This window comes from Gavia stellata, chromosome 16 (genome assembly GCF_030936135.1).
Source record: "Gavia stellata isolate bGavSte3 chromosome 16, bGavSte3.hap2, whole genome shotgun sequence".
NCBI lineage: Eukaryota > Metazoa > Chordata > Aves > Gaviiformes > Gaviidae > Gavia > Gavia stellata.
The window spans coordinates 724458-740429 of record NC_082609.1 but is presented as its reverse complement, the minus strand read 5'-3'; the positions used below and the strand labels follow the sequence as shown (position 1 = coordinate 740429).

General features: G+C 51.7%; 1 protein-coding gene across 1 annotated transcript in view; it reads left to right on the top strand.

The window, feature by feature from the left end:
• The window catches only part of SH3RF2 (SH3 domain containing ring finger 2), a 41081-nt gene extending 38267 nt beyond the window's left edge, over positions 1–2814 (top strand). The window contains 2 exon segments of the mRNA XM_059825568.1: positions 1166–1533; positions 2521–2814. Of these exon segments, the coding sequence (XP_059681551.1) occupies positions 1166–1533; positions 2521–2814 (662 nt within the window).
• Positions 2815–15972: the final 13158 nt, after the last annotated feature.

The following is a 15972-nucleotide window of genomic DNA, read 5'->3' as shown; positions in this document are numbered from 1 at the left end:
CAAGGTTTATCTTCAGCCCATACACGCTGTTTTGGAATACATTTCTAAGTGTATTTGGGCAACTAAGTGGCACATTCTCCAACGTTTGCAGGCAGAGCCGCTGCTGGAGGCAGGCAGTGCCCCTGGCAGGGGGGAGGCACATTTGCAAGGGCCATTGTCAGTGGTTTTAGACTCAAAATTGGATTTATCTTAAGAGTTGTTTTATTGTAAAGGACTCATTCCCCTGTGGTGTCTCTGTTTAAAAAAAACAAATAAAAAAATCAATTTTGTGAACAGCGAGACACTGCAGAAGAAATAAAGCGTGTGACTTCCTGCACCACAGGCAGGAAAGCAGCTATGGGATGGAGCAGCCAAATAGGAACAACAGCCAGCACGGGACAGCGAGGGCTGGCGGAGGGTTCAGGAGCAGCGCTCCTGCCGGCACTTTGTACGTTCGGCAAAGAAACTGCGCAGGCGGAGGGCAGGGAGCAGGGCCCCGTGAGGACCCTGTCACGGGAGTGTTCCCCAGGGGAGGTTTCTGCTCTGGGGTGTGATTTCTGCTCCCCTGCAGCACGTGCTGGTGGCAGATGTCCTGTGTCACCCAACACGGTTACCCCCCCTCACCCCTTCCCGGTGGGGCTGTGTCTGCTCCTACCCGCTCATTGCAGCGCTTCCCCTGCGCAGCCGGCGGAGCAGCGGTGCCGCAATTCCTCGCCTCGGGAGCTGGGCAGGAAAATCCAAGCATGTCATGCTGAGGCTGTGCAAGCTGGTGTTCGGGGTTAATGCATTTCAGCGTTTGCACCAGGAGTATTTGCAGTCCAGGAGAAGGCAGGGCAAGCTCTCAGAAACCAGCTCAGTCCTATCCAAGACAGAAGAACTTCTGTGGCATGAGTTGTTGTGCAAATACAGGGGTATTGAGGGTTTTGGTTTGTTGGCCTTGCCAGTGTCCAGCAGAGCAGCTACCTGCTGAGGAGAGGCTATGGAGGCAGACGGCATTACTGCACACCGGTCCCGGTGCATGGGGTTAGGTGCGTGGCAATCCCTGGGAGCTACGACCCCGCAGCATCCCTGTGAGCGGGGCTGCTAGTGCAGGGCAAAACCACTGCTCACTTCCGCCTCTTTGCCTTGTCTGTACCATTTTGAATTCCTGCTGACTTACCTCCTTCCAACGGTTCTTGCTCCCCAGACGGATCCCTGCAGAGGCCGGGGCAGGCGGGGACCCCCATGCAGGTTGCCGGCTCCCTCAGGCGTCCTCCCACGGCTGCGGTGCGACCTCAACAGTTTCAGCTTTATCAGCACATCAGCCCACAGCCGCACAGCATCCCTCCTGGAGCTGGCCTGGCCGAGGCAGGAACGAGGCCAAACTTCTCCCACGAGGCTTCACCAGCACTTGTGGTCAGAGGAGGGGAAAGCAGAACTCCCTCTGTGTGCAGCTCGGTGAACCTGGATGCCAAAGACCCTCCAGCAAAGAGCGAGGCAGCTCCAAAGCCGCCTGCGTCAGCCCCACCATCCATCCTGGTGAAACCAGACACCTCCCGCAACAGCGCCGAAAAGGTACGGCCAGCGGTTACCCACTGCTTCAGAGGGTCCCACGGGCCTCTTGGGACTGACGTTCAGCATCAGCCCAATATTGACCAGGGTCAAATCCCTTGAGGGCTTCACTCCATTCTCACCAGGTTTTCTTCTGATAGAAATCACTGGGATTGGTCCTTGCATTAGGAAATGGGATATTTGTGTTGCTGACACTTGTGTTCAGATTAAGCCCTTTAGAAAGGCAAGATGCTGCAGGGACTCTTTCAGTGTAAACCAATGTTCAGTCATGATCAAATCTTGAGACTTTTCTGAGGTCTTAAATCGGGCAGGAATCCCACCAAGGTCCCCGAGAGTTTGGGAACGAATGAGCAAATGCCACAGTCCTGGGTGTTAGACCGTACATCATGCTGGTCTCTACAGAGCTCCCCCCCATCTCCCCCGTGTTGCTTTGGCTGAGCCATTTGGAAGGGAAATTTCTTTCCCCTCTGGCAGCCAGAGGGAAATTTCATAAAGAGGAAATCATTCTACAAATTCCCCTAGTGACAGCTTTCCCTTCCCATGGCACCCAAAGAGTAAATTGCTCCACGATTCCCTGAAAGCCCAACCGACCTTGGAGCTCCCAGGAGGAACACCATCAGCTGGAGAGAAACCGCGGGCGCTCCGTGAGGGGCACAGCAGGACAGGTCACCCACCCCCCTCATGTCGTGCTGCCACCTGCTCTTCCCCTCCGCTCTCTCCCGCTAACTCTGGTGACGGCTCCCCGGACCGACTCTCCTAGGTCTCTGTGAGAGCTGATGGCACTGCTGCACCACGCTGTGCCGTTCCCTGCTGCTCTCGGCCACCTGCTATCAGCTGCACATCTCACTGGGCTTCTACCCGGGCATCCTCTGCCCCCGGGCAGGAGCAGCTGCCCCCTCAGCTCCCCCCCCAGTTCTCCAGGGCAGACCCCAGCAAGGAGGGCGGGTGGCTGCTTTTCCCACTGTGACTCTGGTCCCCTTCTCCTTGCAGCAAGTGAAGACGGTGAGGTTCCAGAACCACAGCCCCCCACCGCCGAAGCGGCACAGCCTGCAGCCCTCCCCGAGCCTGCCGCGCAGCAGGACGGAGCCAGCGGCCGCGGTGGAGGCTCTCCTGCCAGAAGCCAGCCTGTCGGGCCCCGAGCTGGCAGTGCTCTACTCGCCCAGGACCAGCTCCAGCCCCCTGCACCAGCGACGGGTGCTGCACCCGAAGGCGCTGTCGCTGGACCTCTCTGGGCAGCTGACCTTCCCTGTCAAGAAGAACTACAGCAGCATTTCTGCAAACTGACAGGGTAACTCCTCTGCTTGCTTTCCTCCACACGCCTGCTCCTCTCCTCCCTCCTGCGAGGGGCGAGCACCCCGGACCCCGCACCAGCCTGCCGCCTCCACCGCTCCCCCTCCCGTGGTGAGGGGCAGGTACTCCCCATGTCCCCACACCTCCACCCCACCAGCACCCTCAGGACCTGCAAGTCTGAGGCCTGCAGAAAACTGGGGGAGCTCCCAAGGGAGCGGGACAGGACAGGACGGCATCTTTCCCTGCGCAGGAGAGTCCTGTCCTGGCCCCTGCTGTGCTGAGCGCGGCTGGAGGAGCCCCACTGCCCCAGGGCTGCTGCGAGTACCAGGGAGACGTGAAGTGGGTTTGTGGCATCCACAAAACTGATGTGCTTTGGTGTCGTGTAAGGCTGCCTGTAAGGTACCGGAGGAGGAGCAGGAGGGGGAAGAAAGCGTGCAGGTATCAGAAATAGTTAAGCTTGTTTTGATCTCCTCACCGCTGCAGGAAAGCCCACAGAGATCAAAGCACTGGTTCATTACCTTCCTGCTTCTGCAGGATAAAGAAACCATAAATCAAAATCAGTCAGTTCCTAGCTGACGGTTGAGTTGCCTTTTGAGGGGGGTTCACTCAGGTTTTTTGTTAGGTTGGTTGCTTGCTTGCTTTTCTGTTTGGTTTTAGTTCAGGAGTTTTAACACAGACTATAGGTTAAAAGGCGATTTGGAGAGGAAGGAGACAATGGAAAGGCACATGCCATTACTGCAGTCACTTAGACTCTGCAGACGGGGTATTGAGTTTTGCTTCTCCTCATTGCTTAGTTCCCTCTAATTACCTGTCACCTACCTCCTAGCAGTCCACGAGCTCACACCAACTCCTTCCCACCACCCACCCATTCAGATACTGCTTTTGTAAATATCCTAAGTGGAATTCATGGGTTTAAGTTTACATTAAGATGCATGAAACATTGTCTAAGTAATGGAAAGCAGAATTCAGCATTCACCGTGCCGCACACCACCCCCCTGCCATGGCAGCACCAGCTCCAGTTTCCAGCTGAGCCCATTTCAAGCATCCTCCTGTGGATGCACGGAAAAGCAGGCAGAGTCGGGGAGCTGCGCCCGGCTCGCCAGCTGGGACGGCTCTCCAGCAAACCCATGCACAACAGCTTTTGTTTTTCATGCTTCATTTTTAGTGCCGGTTTATAGACCAGCAATTCCCATCCTAGCCACAACCACCGACCGCTAGATCTCCTAACAGCGGTAGCTGTGCTTCGTCCAAAACTGCTGTAAAATCACCTCCTTGGTTAATCGCATACAAAACCCGTGAAATTAACTCCACTGGTCAATAGAAACTCTCCAAGGCACTGGCACAGCCTCAGAGAAGGATGTTTTCTTCTGGAACTAAGAAAAGGGAATGGATAAAATCATTTACTAGTCTGCAGCCCCTGTTCTTTTACTCTTTCAGACTTTTTGTGTTTGTGGAGCAGGAAGCTGGCATTTGCCTGCCCCCCCCAAGGGGATTTTCAGTAGCACAGAAACCACCAATGGCAAGATAAGTCCTTCACCTTGTGCTCTCTGTCACTGTTTGAGCTCCTGCAGAAAAATCCTGACAAACTGAAAACATGCTTTGCCCAGGCATAAAAGGTGGTGCAAGCTGCAAATAAGAGGGTGAACATGACTCTCAGCAATGCCACCTCAAAAACTGTTGAACATCTCAGAGAAGACATGCCAGTTCTTTGCTGGAGACTCCTGTCATCCCTTTAAAACAAAATAAGAAAAACCTCATAAGCTGGCTCTGTAACCAAGAACACCTCGACTTCTCCCAAGCACATTCAGAAATAAACAGAATTGCATTAGGTATGTCCAGGAACAGCTCGGGTAGTAATTTATAGTGTTGTTTTGTAGGGGAAGGAGGGGCTGCCTGCTCACGCCTGGCTCCAGATGATCACCTGCTGCATGCTAATGAAAGGATAGACGGCTTGGTATGACCTGATCTGTAATCCGCTGATGAAGCACCTAATGCGTTTCAACAGCTGACCTCCCATGAGACTCACCGAAGACGGTGGCATGGGTGGTTGGAGCTGCACGAGAATTAATTATGCAGATGGAAATGCTGGCAAAGAAGGAGCAGTAGGAGACACAAAGCCTAGTTGAATACTTGGCAGGGACGGTGCGTGTAGGGAGGGAACTGGACCTTCTGCATTTTACTGCCCCCAAAAACCAGTGTCCTCATCTCACACCAATATAACAAAGCCAAGGTCCAACGGGACCGCCTTGGTCCCGTTCCTGAGCAGGGTGACGCAGCTGGGAGCGGGCTGGGCTGGGCTGGCCCTGGGGAAGGGCACAGGCCGATCCCTGCACACGCACAGCGGCTGATGCCTATCCCAAAGTTTTACACTCTACAGCGAGAGGCAGCCACGAGCCCCCCGGCTCCAGCACAGCTCCGTGTCCCCAGAGAGCCGGGAACGAGATGATGAGCCAGGGACTCTGTGGTGGCTCCGATCAAAGACCTTCCCTTGTTATCAGCAATTAACCCTGCTCTGCAAGACCTCATCGCCTGTTTCATCAGGAGCTCAGAGGAGCGTTCCTTGAGGCTGGGGAGCACATCAATAACTGCTGAAACTCAGGAGGGAGCTCAGTGCAATCTGCATGCAGAGAGGCATTTGAAGATGAGGGGCAAAAAGAAAACAACAAACCGTAACTCACTGGGGGCTTCAGGCAGATGTACATTGAAGTAAGTCACCTTGTAAATTTAATCTACAAGTGGGGCAGGTTTTCCCACAAGAGGCAGGCGTGCGAGGCCAGGCAGCAAGGAAGAATTCAAAGTTCAGTTTGGGGCTGCAAAATTAAAAGCTCAGAGAGCAACAGACAGAAGTGACTGCAGCTCTGTTTCTCATGCATCGTTCCTGCCACCAAAGCCCTGATACGAGGAAAGACAGCACCTCCTTTGGCCCGATGTATCAGATGCACTAAGCTTCAGGGGACACCAAGAGCATCAGGAAAAGCCAAAGGTGCTCAGCATGCCTTAAGACTTAACAAGCCATAAAGTCTTTCTGCACATGCGGGCTCACAACAGCTGGGTACCACTCACATTATCAGTTCAGAATATCGCCTTTCATGGAACAAAACCACCCTCTTACCCTCTCGCATCAAGATAAACAGCAATAATATTTCACAGCACCCGTGCACACAGGGAAGCCTGCAAAACCGGTCAGCCCATTACATGGTACTGAAGTCTTAAGACAAATACACCAAAAAGCACCACAAATCTCTCCCAGACTTGGCTCTTAACCGACTGCATTATGACAAGTGACAGCGTCGGGCTGATGGTAACAGAGAAAGCTCTGACACTCGTGCACAGACAGGCACGGTCACGGGCAATGGCAGGGAAGGGAAGCACTGGCAGAGAAATCGGCGCTTTGGTAAAAGAGCAGGCAGCTATTTTGGGACAGATCTCTCCATTTCTTGCACAGGCTATTTCAGTGCTTTGACGCTATAGCGATAAGTGCCCTAAATATATTCAAAAATATGTGGGGAGAGAGAACTGAAAACAAGACATATTTGAAAGCAACAGCTCGAATAAGCATCTTGTTCCCATAGACATACCTGCCCACCGGTTTCATACTGCAGCCCACTGAGCAAAATTGCTAAGTCCTCCTCACCGTCTCCACTCTTCTGGCAATACCTAGGAGCATCTGGACTGTGTTATTTCACCAAGGAACATCCCAAGAAAGAGGAACTAGAACTCAGACCTTTTTCTTCCAAAAGCCCAGGCTAAAGCAGACGCATCTGGAGCCCCGAGCGAGGCAGTGCCCAACAAACAGCCCTGGTCTACACGGAGGAGCCAATCATGCTGGGGAAGACATCGACTGGGTCTGTCGGAGAGCAGTTCTCCAAGTGCACCAGACTAAAACGTCTGTTCTGGAACAGTTACTCCAACACCTTTACTCCGCAAGCAAAATCACCACACTGGGTTCTCCGAGCATGAGCAAACTTTGCATTTTTTGTTTCAGCTTTGGACTGCTGACCTGAAGCACACTGCACCTTCCGCGAGGATCTGCTCCAAACCCCTGTCCCTCTCTGGCTGCTGTCATCCAATTTTTACTTTTTTTAATTGGGTAGCAATGAAAAGGGAGGCATCACATGTTGGCAGGAGGGTGATAGCTTTTCATGGAGGTGGGCGAGCTCTTCAAGGGTTTCTGTTCTTTTATATCTATATCTATATATTTAACTTCCCTGCTGTCTTCCCACCCTCCAGACTCTCTTCAGCCCATTTCCTCAGTGAAGAGAGGTTAGACATCAGCATTGGGACCTTGTTTTGTCATTCCCAAGTTGGCCAGGAGGGCCCACGGGGAAAGGCCACCTCTTTCCCCCCCAGGAATGCCTCCCCTCTGCACGCTCAGTGGTGCAGAGAGGCTGGTCCGAGCCCTGGTCCTGCCGAACCACCAAGTCTGCAGTCTTCGGTTTTACCACAAACCATCACATGAAGCACGGAGTGCAAAGAAACAACATTAGGAAAGGCAAAAAACAATTGCAGGTGTAGCGCAGCGTAATATATTTCTATAATGAAAATACATTGTTCTCTGCCTGCCCAGCTGAAGGCGCAGGCTGATCCGGGCTCCGACACCCAGAGCATCGCGTTTGTCAGCAGAGCACAGGAAAGGAGCTCTGGAGAAGTGCATAAAGCAGCACACGGGGACGGAGGGACCATTAATGTACTTCTTGCAAGTTCTTGAATTGGGCTTATTTTCTATCTGCTCGTTTCTTACGATTAGTTAATGAATTGGAGCCTGAATCGGATCATTCATCAGCTCAGCTTTAATTGCCTGCCTAGCCTGGCAGAAACCTTGGAGTGCCTCAGTAAGTAACCTACCCCTCGAATCTGAACTGCAGTCATGTTTTCCTGTTAAATTATGAGCAGAGGTGGGAGAGGTAAGAAAACATAACATTAATTCTCTCCGCATCCTTTACGCGGAGGATGCTTCCCTGCCCCAGCCGGAAGCAACTCGTCTCAGACACGGAGGAGGACGCAGAGGAGCCTCCCATCCCAGCCCGTCTGAGAGCTGGAGCGCTGGGCCCAAAGGGGACTCTCCCACCGCTTGCCACAAGGAAGGTCAGAGTGATGATGTTCAGTCTTGGGAGGGAATTCTGCAAGGCTGTATCAGATGGAATCTGGCTGCTGCATCGCTGGCAGACTGCTCTCCTAGGAGCTTGAGAACCGTAGCTGGGCTGGGGGGCACAGAAGGTCCCCCGGGATCAGTCCCTGCTCTGTGATACAGAGGGTCTAACAATCCTGTGGTCGGAGAACATGAGTCATACAAGAGGATGCTGCAGTCACGCAAAGCATTTAGGATCACGTCTGGTCAGGTGCCACCAGAAGCTGCGCTGCCCGCAGCAGGGGACGGCCAGGCTGGAGGCTTCACAGGCTGGATTCGGGCACGGGCAGCTCCAGCCACGCACGAAGAGGAGGAGTGCCAGGGGCAGCTCAGTAACCGTGAGAGAGACCCTGCCTGGCTCTGATTTCTGTTTGTCTTCCAGTCCCTGAGCCTTTGACAGTCATTCTCAAGAGGTTTTTCCTACAGCCACGAGGGCTCCTCTTCTTACATGGAAGTCAAGGGGATTTTTTTTTTTTTTTTTTTTTTTTTTAAACATGACTGCATGATTCCAAGAACCTGGGGCTTTAGGAAAAAATGTATCGCAGTACTGAGAAGCTAGTGAAAGACCACAGTGTGCGGGACACCAGATATTTGCTTCTTTCACCCTCCCAACAGCCCTGCTCTCACCTTGGTAAAGGTCCATTTTCTAAAACTAACATTAGAAAAACACCTTCAAGGTTGTAGTGCATTCAGACTTCTAATCTACGCTATATTCTCAGTCACTAGGTGTTTTAATGAACACTTATTTCCAAGCATTTTATTTCCTGACTTCATCCTGTTTAATTTTTCATAAGCCACCAAAGCAAAACAAGAAGTGTTAGAACACCAAGCATCTCCTCTAGATTTGGAAAACCCAAGAAATGAGCTTGAAAAAAAAAAATCTGAGTAAGCAGCCTTTACTGAAGAGCCCCCCCATCCTCTGCAGCTCTTCCAGCCCGCAGCCAGCCAGCTTCCCCTCCGCGGAGCCTCCGAGCCCATGGCCCGCTCCTCCTCTGCCCCTAGCTCTAGGAAAGAGGAATGCAAACACTGGCCCCAAAACAGTTAAGCTGGACACACCGAGCAGCCCAGGAACATGTAAGTTCATGTGTACATTTATCATTATGTTAGCAGGTTTATTCACTGCCCAATAGTTATTGCAGTTTGTTTGTGCAGCTACAAGTTTTAAGTGTAATAATAAGTATAGATTTTAAGTTTTTCGGGTTTTTTGCCTTAAGTCTCAGTATTTCCCCCATTTAAAAAGTAACATTTCAAAATACTCATAAAGTCAGTGTTTAGAACCCAAGACCGTCCAGGTGAAGCGATGGGCACTTACCAGCGCGGTCAGTGGGAGCTTGCGCACGCTGATCACTTTGTACCTGTTTCAGCTGGGAAGTTGTGAAGGGATCAGAAACCGCTCTGTGGGCTGGCACACGAGATACCTAACGGTGGTCAGGCTGGTGGAGACTATATGTGTAATGAAAGTGGAAAAAGAGATCTATTTATACCCAAAGTTCCAACCAAAATAAATTTTAAAGGCAGTAGGGATCAACGAAAGGTAATTTACCTTGGTCCCCTGCATAACAGGCCAGGGAATTTTGTTGTCTTCTTTCTGCACTGAGCCCAGGAAACATTATAATGAAATGTTACAGCCAAGTTACTATAAATGAGAAAACAGAAATGACTACTTTTACACGTATATGTTTAGCAACAGTAGGATATATAATCTTCTCTTATTTGGTGATGGGTAGGAGGAATACATAAAATACATACATTTAGTTTACTGTTTAGAGACACTTGTACAAATTCAGTGATGCTTAATATTTTTTCCATGACGTGAAGTTCATTTTTTAAAAAGGTTTTTTCAATTTAAGATACTATTAGGGAGAAGAAAAGTCAATAAACAAAAAGATACTAATTTTCTGTTTTGTATTAATCTTTAAGATATTTATTTTGTACTTCTGCAACTGAAAAACAATGGTTTAAAAACATTTTAAGTTTTCAGAAGTCTATTTGTCTAAGTTTATAGAACTAATGTTTAGATCTGTAGCCTGTAAATTAATTAAATCAGTCGGAGCCGAATGGATTATGGCACCTCATACACTGGAAGCCTAAGTGGCAGAAGTGAGTTGCAGCATCGTGTACTACCAAATTGGCTGGATAGCCTGGTGGGGGTCACCGAGTGGGAAACACAGGCCTTGGTAAAGCTTTCAGCGCCTGACGCCTGCGGTATTCCATCCTGTGGAAACTACTGTGTTACCATTAAAACTTTTTGCATGAAAAAAACGGGAACGTTTATTTTCACTTTCTTATTTCGGGTTGCTGTTCTGCCCGTTGGGACCAAATGGGCAGGAAGGGGAGGGTCACCTGGCGCCGAGGCCGGGAACCGGAGCTGCGCTCTCCAGCCGGGTTCTGGCTTGGGCGCAGTTTCAGACGGTCTGAGCTCGAGCTGCCGCTTTCTCTTTTTGATGCTCTTTGCCCCCAGCAGGAACCTACAAGCAAATGTAACAATAATATTTAGCATTGCTTGACATTTCCCCCCCCCTCCTTTTTAAAGTGCTTTGAAATCTCTGGCCAGGAGGAGGGCAAAGCGCTTTACCCCATTTTACGTGGCTGGAAGCGAGTCCCAGGAGGCAGGGAGAGTCCGAGCACAGGGACGGGACCCTGGTCCTGCTTCCAGTCTCCCCACTTCCCGACGCACCGTGGCACCACGCCTTTGCTATAAACTCTTCAGCTGCAGAAGAAGTGGGTCACTGCTGCTCTCCTAAGAACAGCAAATAAATCTGCACTAAGTTTTCAGATCATAAGTCCCAGCTGAAGACGGCAATTTAGGTTCATGCTCCCAAAGCCACTGCTGGATCAGGGAACTGCTGTAATACAACAATCCAGGAGAAGGAGCCAGTTATTGGGCATTATATCCAGGTTTAACATACCAAAGGGGACGAGAAGCAGCAGAGAGAGAGACCGCTGTAAAATACTCACGCATTTTATTTTTAAAAACAAGGCATTTTGCATGGTGGGTGGTGAGGGAGAAGGACTGGATGGATAGAGAGAATCATGACTCAGGCTCCCTCACCGTGAGGTTTTTTAAGTAGGACACCCTCAGCTAAGCGGCCGCGTCCTGCAGGGTGTTGGCAGCCCACGGCTTTGGCTCTCGGGCCACTTGACCGGCAGCAGGCGGCCAGCAGCCGGGAGTGCTGCCCAGTCCCCGCCGAGGGTCCCCGGAAGGGGCGAGCAGGGTTCACACGACGACCAAGGACCAGCTTTCCCCACCTCATCCTGCATGTCCTACCAAGATCACTCCGCAGCAAGAGTGAGCTCACGGGCCAGATCCAGACCCGATCCAGTGAATTACCCTGTGCTTGGGGGCAGGGGTAGCTCATTCCAGCCCGTGACCTGGAATCCTCTGCCCGGTACACCTTCAACACGGGGAAGACGGATTTTTTGAGGGGCGCTGGACACCCACAAGTTTCACTAAAAGCGGGACGTGAGGATGCTCGGTGGGCGCAAGCCCTTGGCTGCATCTCCCCTTTGGCTTGAAAGGCCTCCTTGTTCCCTGCCACCCTGGTTACATGGCGACGTGTATGGTACAGCATCAGCTTTGGGCTATGTAATTCCACAGCAGCTGCACAGACACACACAATCCTGCTCTTACAAAGCAGTTTAAAAACATGAGTAGTTGCTTGGAGTTGCCATTCCATTATAAAACAAATGCTGCTTTTGCCTCCGCACAGAAGACAGGGCAATTCCTTAGATTTAATACATAAGTTTTGCTTTAAAAAGGCATCAAGGTAACGGAACAGATTTTTGGATCAAAAAGGAATTTGGCTGCAGGATCCTGCACACGCCGGTGCAAACAGCTTGGGGGGGCAGATGGGCAGGATCCACCTTCTCTGGGACTGAGCCCCAAATGAACTTTCCACATTTGCATCACTTTAACGAGATCACTGTTCGGCACTGCGCTCCGGGATGCTGATCCTGGCTGCGGGCGCTGAGCTGCAGCAGCACCTCTGGGGAAGGGGGCACCTCCTCACGGTGGGTGCCCCGACCAAACCCCCCCGCGAGGGAAGAGCTCTGCCCACGCAGAGACCAGCCCGTGTTGGGCACCTCTCCCTGGCTCTGTTGGGCACCTCTCCCTGGCTCGGGCAGCAGGGGAGGCGCCGGCACTGCCCGTAGCACCGCGCCAGGGTGCACCCCGGGCACGGACCACCCAGGGCACCGCTGGCACCCGCAGCCGAGGGGGCGCTGAGCAGCACAGCCCCGCTCCAACAGCGGGACAAGCACATTTGGGTAATAAATCTGCGCAGTTGCATGTCCCAAAACGTTTAAGGCTGCTAGACGAGAAAAATCTCAGCTGAAGTTCTCAGATCCGATTTACATCAGAGGAAAAGAGGGATGTTTTCTAACTGCTCTCGGTGTGTGTGCATTTCAAAGCCTTGCTTCAGTTCCAGCAAATTCCCCATATTCATGGCAAATGCTATCTCCAACACTGGATTGAGTCCCACCACACGTGGGGTCCAGGTGTCATCTCCTCTGCCAGGAGAACTGGTGCTATTAACTGGAAGAATGAAAACCCTTTGCTAGCTATATCCCCAACAGCAGCGAAGACAGACTTCAAAGCCTGTGAAACATCGTTCCAGCAGAAACTGAGGAGAAGCGAGTACAAACTGCACGTTCCCCAAGCACCCAGGAGGGCAGTGCTGACTCCCACGCTGGTATTCAGCTGCCTCTTGCCCGAAGTAAATTCAATAGTGCTTTGCTATTGCAGTCTCTTGCAATTCGTTTGCAATGCCTTTTCTTTGCAATTCAGGGGTAAACACATCCACACAACACACCACCGCCAGCAAAACCGAAGCTCTCGGACCTTTGCTATGGAACCGCATTGTTTAAATCTGGTTTATAACAACACTAACAGTACTTTAAACAACGCACTATTATAACAACATAATGCTTCCTGTCCTGTTAACCCATCGGTAAGTCCCTGTTTATGAAACCCCTGCAGTATTTAAGTGAGTTCTTTAAAAATGTCAAAAGCTGGGAAACAACAAGAAACTCCCACCACGCTGTGATGAGGAGTCTGCCTGGATTTGTACCTGTGAGAGCAACTGGCACAGCAAGAGAATCAAAACCCACTGAAGGAAGGTGCTTCAGGCTGCACGAGGAGGATACCTGCCCCCCCGTTTTAAGTCGCGCTGCAAGTGCTAGTTTTCTCATGACCCAATTGATCCAGCCAAAACAGAAACCGAAAAACCATCAACTGGAAAAACTGATCAAAAGTCTGGGTTTGCCTTCTGTACCCAAGATCCTGGAGCAGGGAAAGGGGCGAGGCAGGAACTGCTGCCCGGAGCAGGCTCCCTGCAGAGCCTCCAGCCCTGGTGCTGCCACCGCCCCAGCCCAGGCTCCTTCGCCCCCTCGGCTGTTTCGGGTCCAGCGGACATCTGCAAACCCCACTCCCCGTGTGTTCAGCCAACGAGCGTTATAAACCTCCCTCCATCAAATAAGCAGCCCAGCTTTTAGAGTGGTGTCACAACAAAACCCAAAGAACTATTTTCAGAAAGCACTGCCGAAGTGCTCCGTGCCTTTGAATCTAACTCACGTCCTTAATGCCAACTAGTGGTGATGATTTTCTCCTCCTCACATTATGAAAGACATAAAAGAAACCTGGACGAAAAGTAATGTGATCCCCACCCAATAAAGAGAAAAAAGGACCCAAAAACCCAATCTGCTACTGAAGAAATAAAACATCAAAAGAAATTAAAATTCTTCCTGTTAGACACATCTCTGCTTAATAGGTCAGAAATTACTCTAACAGCCACTGCTTAAAGATCAGAGGAGCAACAACTGGACCCCCTTTATGGCACAGATAAAACGCAGCTTTACCTCCTTGCAGCTTTTAGCAGTGCTCGGGTGCCCGGCCGGGGTGCTGGCGTTGCAGGCGGCTGTGCGTCACTGCCAGAGCCCCTGCCTGCGGGGGGGGCAGCGGGGGACATCGCGGACCCCAAAACATCCGGGGCCACTGCTGATGGCTTGCAAGGAGGCTGTGGCGTCACTGCCCAGCCCCTCCTGCGTCACCCTGCACAGCAGCTGGTGGCTGGGCCCCACGGGTGGGACAGCCAAGAGGGACGGGTTCGAGCTCGCTGTAGTCTTGGTGTTTCTTTGCTGCAGGAACTAGAGAGGCATTCAGGGAGTAAGAGGAAGCCACACAAACTCCTACAAGTTGCCTTGTTGCGGCAGACAAAGAGGCCGGTGGTCCAGTCCCTGTGGCCGCGGTGACAACAGCAGCGGTGACGGCCCCACTGGCTGGCTCCTCACGGGCTCCTCCGTGCTCTGCTATGCATTGGAGAAAGGAACAAGAGCATACAGAATTAAAAGACTCTGTCTATTTTTAAATCACATGCGCACTACATATTTGGAGTGACCTTGTGGGGGAGGAAAGAAGATTCATGGGATTAGTGCCACCATTTTACTTTGGTTTATACCAGCTTCCTTCCAAGGATTCACTTGCTCCTGCGCCTCCTTGCCGCTGAGCTCCACACCGCTCTCCACCACCCTCCACACCGCTCTCCACCACCCTCCACACCGCTCTCCACCACCCTCCACATCTACGGTGAGACACGAGTGCTTGCAGAGCAAGTTACAATGCCCATAAGGACTTGAGCGTCTCGCAGCTGTATCACCGCAAATTACCTCTTGGATGCTAAAAGCCGTGCTGAGGTCAGAGCTCAGGCTCTCCAGTCCTTCTGGTAACGTAACAAACCAGTCACGATTTCACTGGAAGGGGCTTTGAGGGCCGATACCAGTTTTGCCAGGGTAGAAGGTTTTGGCCAGGTGCTGGTGGTGCCGCTCCTGAGCCCCAGCAGCCCAGTCACCGCCCGTGTGCCAGGAGAGGGGGGCAGCGGGGGCCGCACGGGGACGGGGAGGCGGAGGGCACCTCCAGTCCCTTCACGTGAGCCAGACGGAGCCAGCAGCCCAGCTCTGCACTGACCACTGCCACATGGGCAATTCAAGAACAGATCAATAGGAACGGTGGTCCCCAAAAGTAGGATACAAACAGTAAGAAAGAGCACTCTAATCCAACCTCACCGGTAGCTGATCTGGGCAGCTCTCCCCGGCTCAGCAGCCGATGTGCATCTTCAGCTCTTGCACGATGATTTCCGCTGCTCCCCACTTCAGCAGAAAGTAATTCAAAGGTCACACAATCCTTCTGACGTAACAAGGCACTGTGGAAGAATAACTGTTTCTGCTTTAAACAAAATACAGATTCTGGATACTTCGCTGGTGCCGCAGAGTCAGTAATTCTCTCTTCTGCCGGCAAAGCCCGGAGGGAATAATAAACTGCTTTGAACTGAATTCCTGAGTAAAAGGAGCCCTACCCAAGTCTCACTGCAGAGACATATTTTACAGCGTAATATGCAACAGTGAGCTTTCGTTTCTCATCAGCTACGTGGTTTCTATATAGATTTTTGTTTTATATATACCAGATTATTTATAATGTTAACCAAGGATGGCACTCCTAACTTTACTCCTTACTTGAGACCAGAAAGAAGTCCTGTCCCCAGGCATTACACCCAGGAAAGAATAAACAGCGATGGGACCTCAGACACATTCATCCTGTCAGCGGAGCGACGACTTCCAGCCAGGCATGGGAACAGATGCCTGGGAGCAGCCCCAGTGCACGAACAGGTGACATCACCACGCCGCACGCCCTGACATCATACCAGTTCCCAACGGCCAGGACCGCGCCTGGCCCCCCTCTTCCCCACCACCCAGGGAGCAGGAGGCTCTCAAATTAAAGCATTCAGTTGCACCGGGTTTGAAGGACAGAGCCAAATCCAGTGGAGAAGCGAAGCGCAGCTGTAGCACACCTGCAAGGCACCGAGAGCACATTCCTCCCGCAGAGCTTTCCTGGCTCAAACATACCAAGCCCAAACCCTGCCAGTGGGTGAAAAGTAGACCGAGCTCTTTGCTAGTGCCAGGGGAGATTTACCTCACCGGGGGTTGTGTGTTTCATTTTGAAATGAGACACATTTACCAAGTACCTGCAGAAC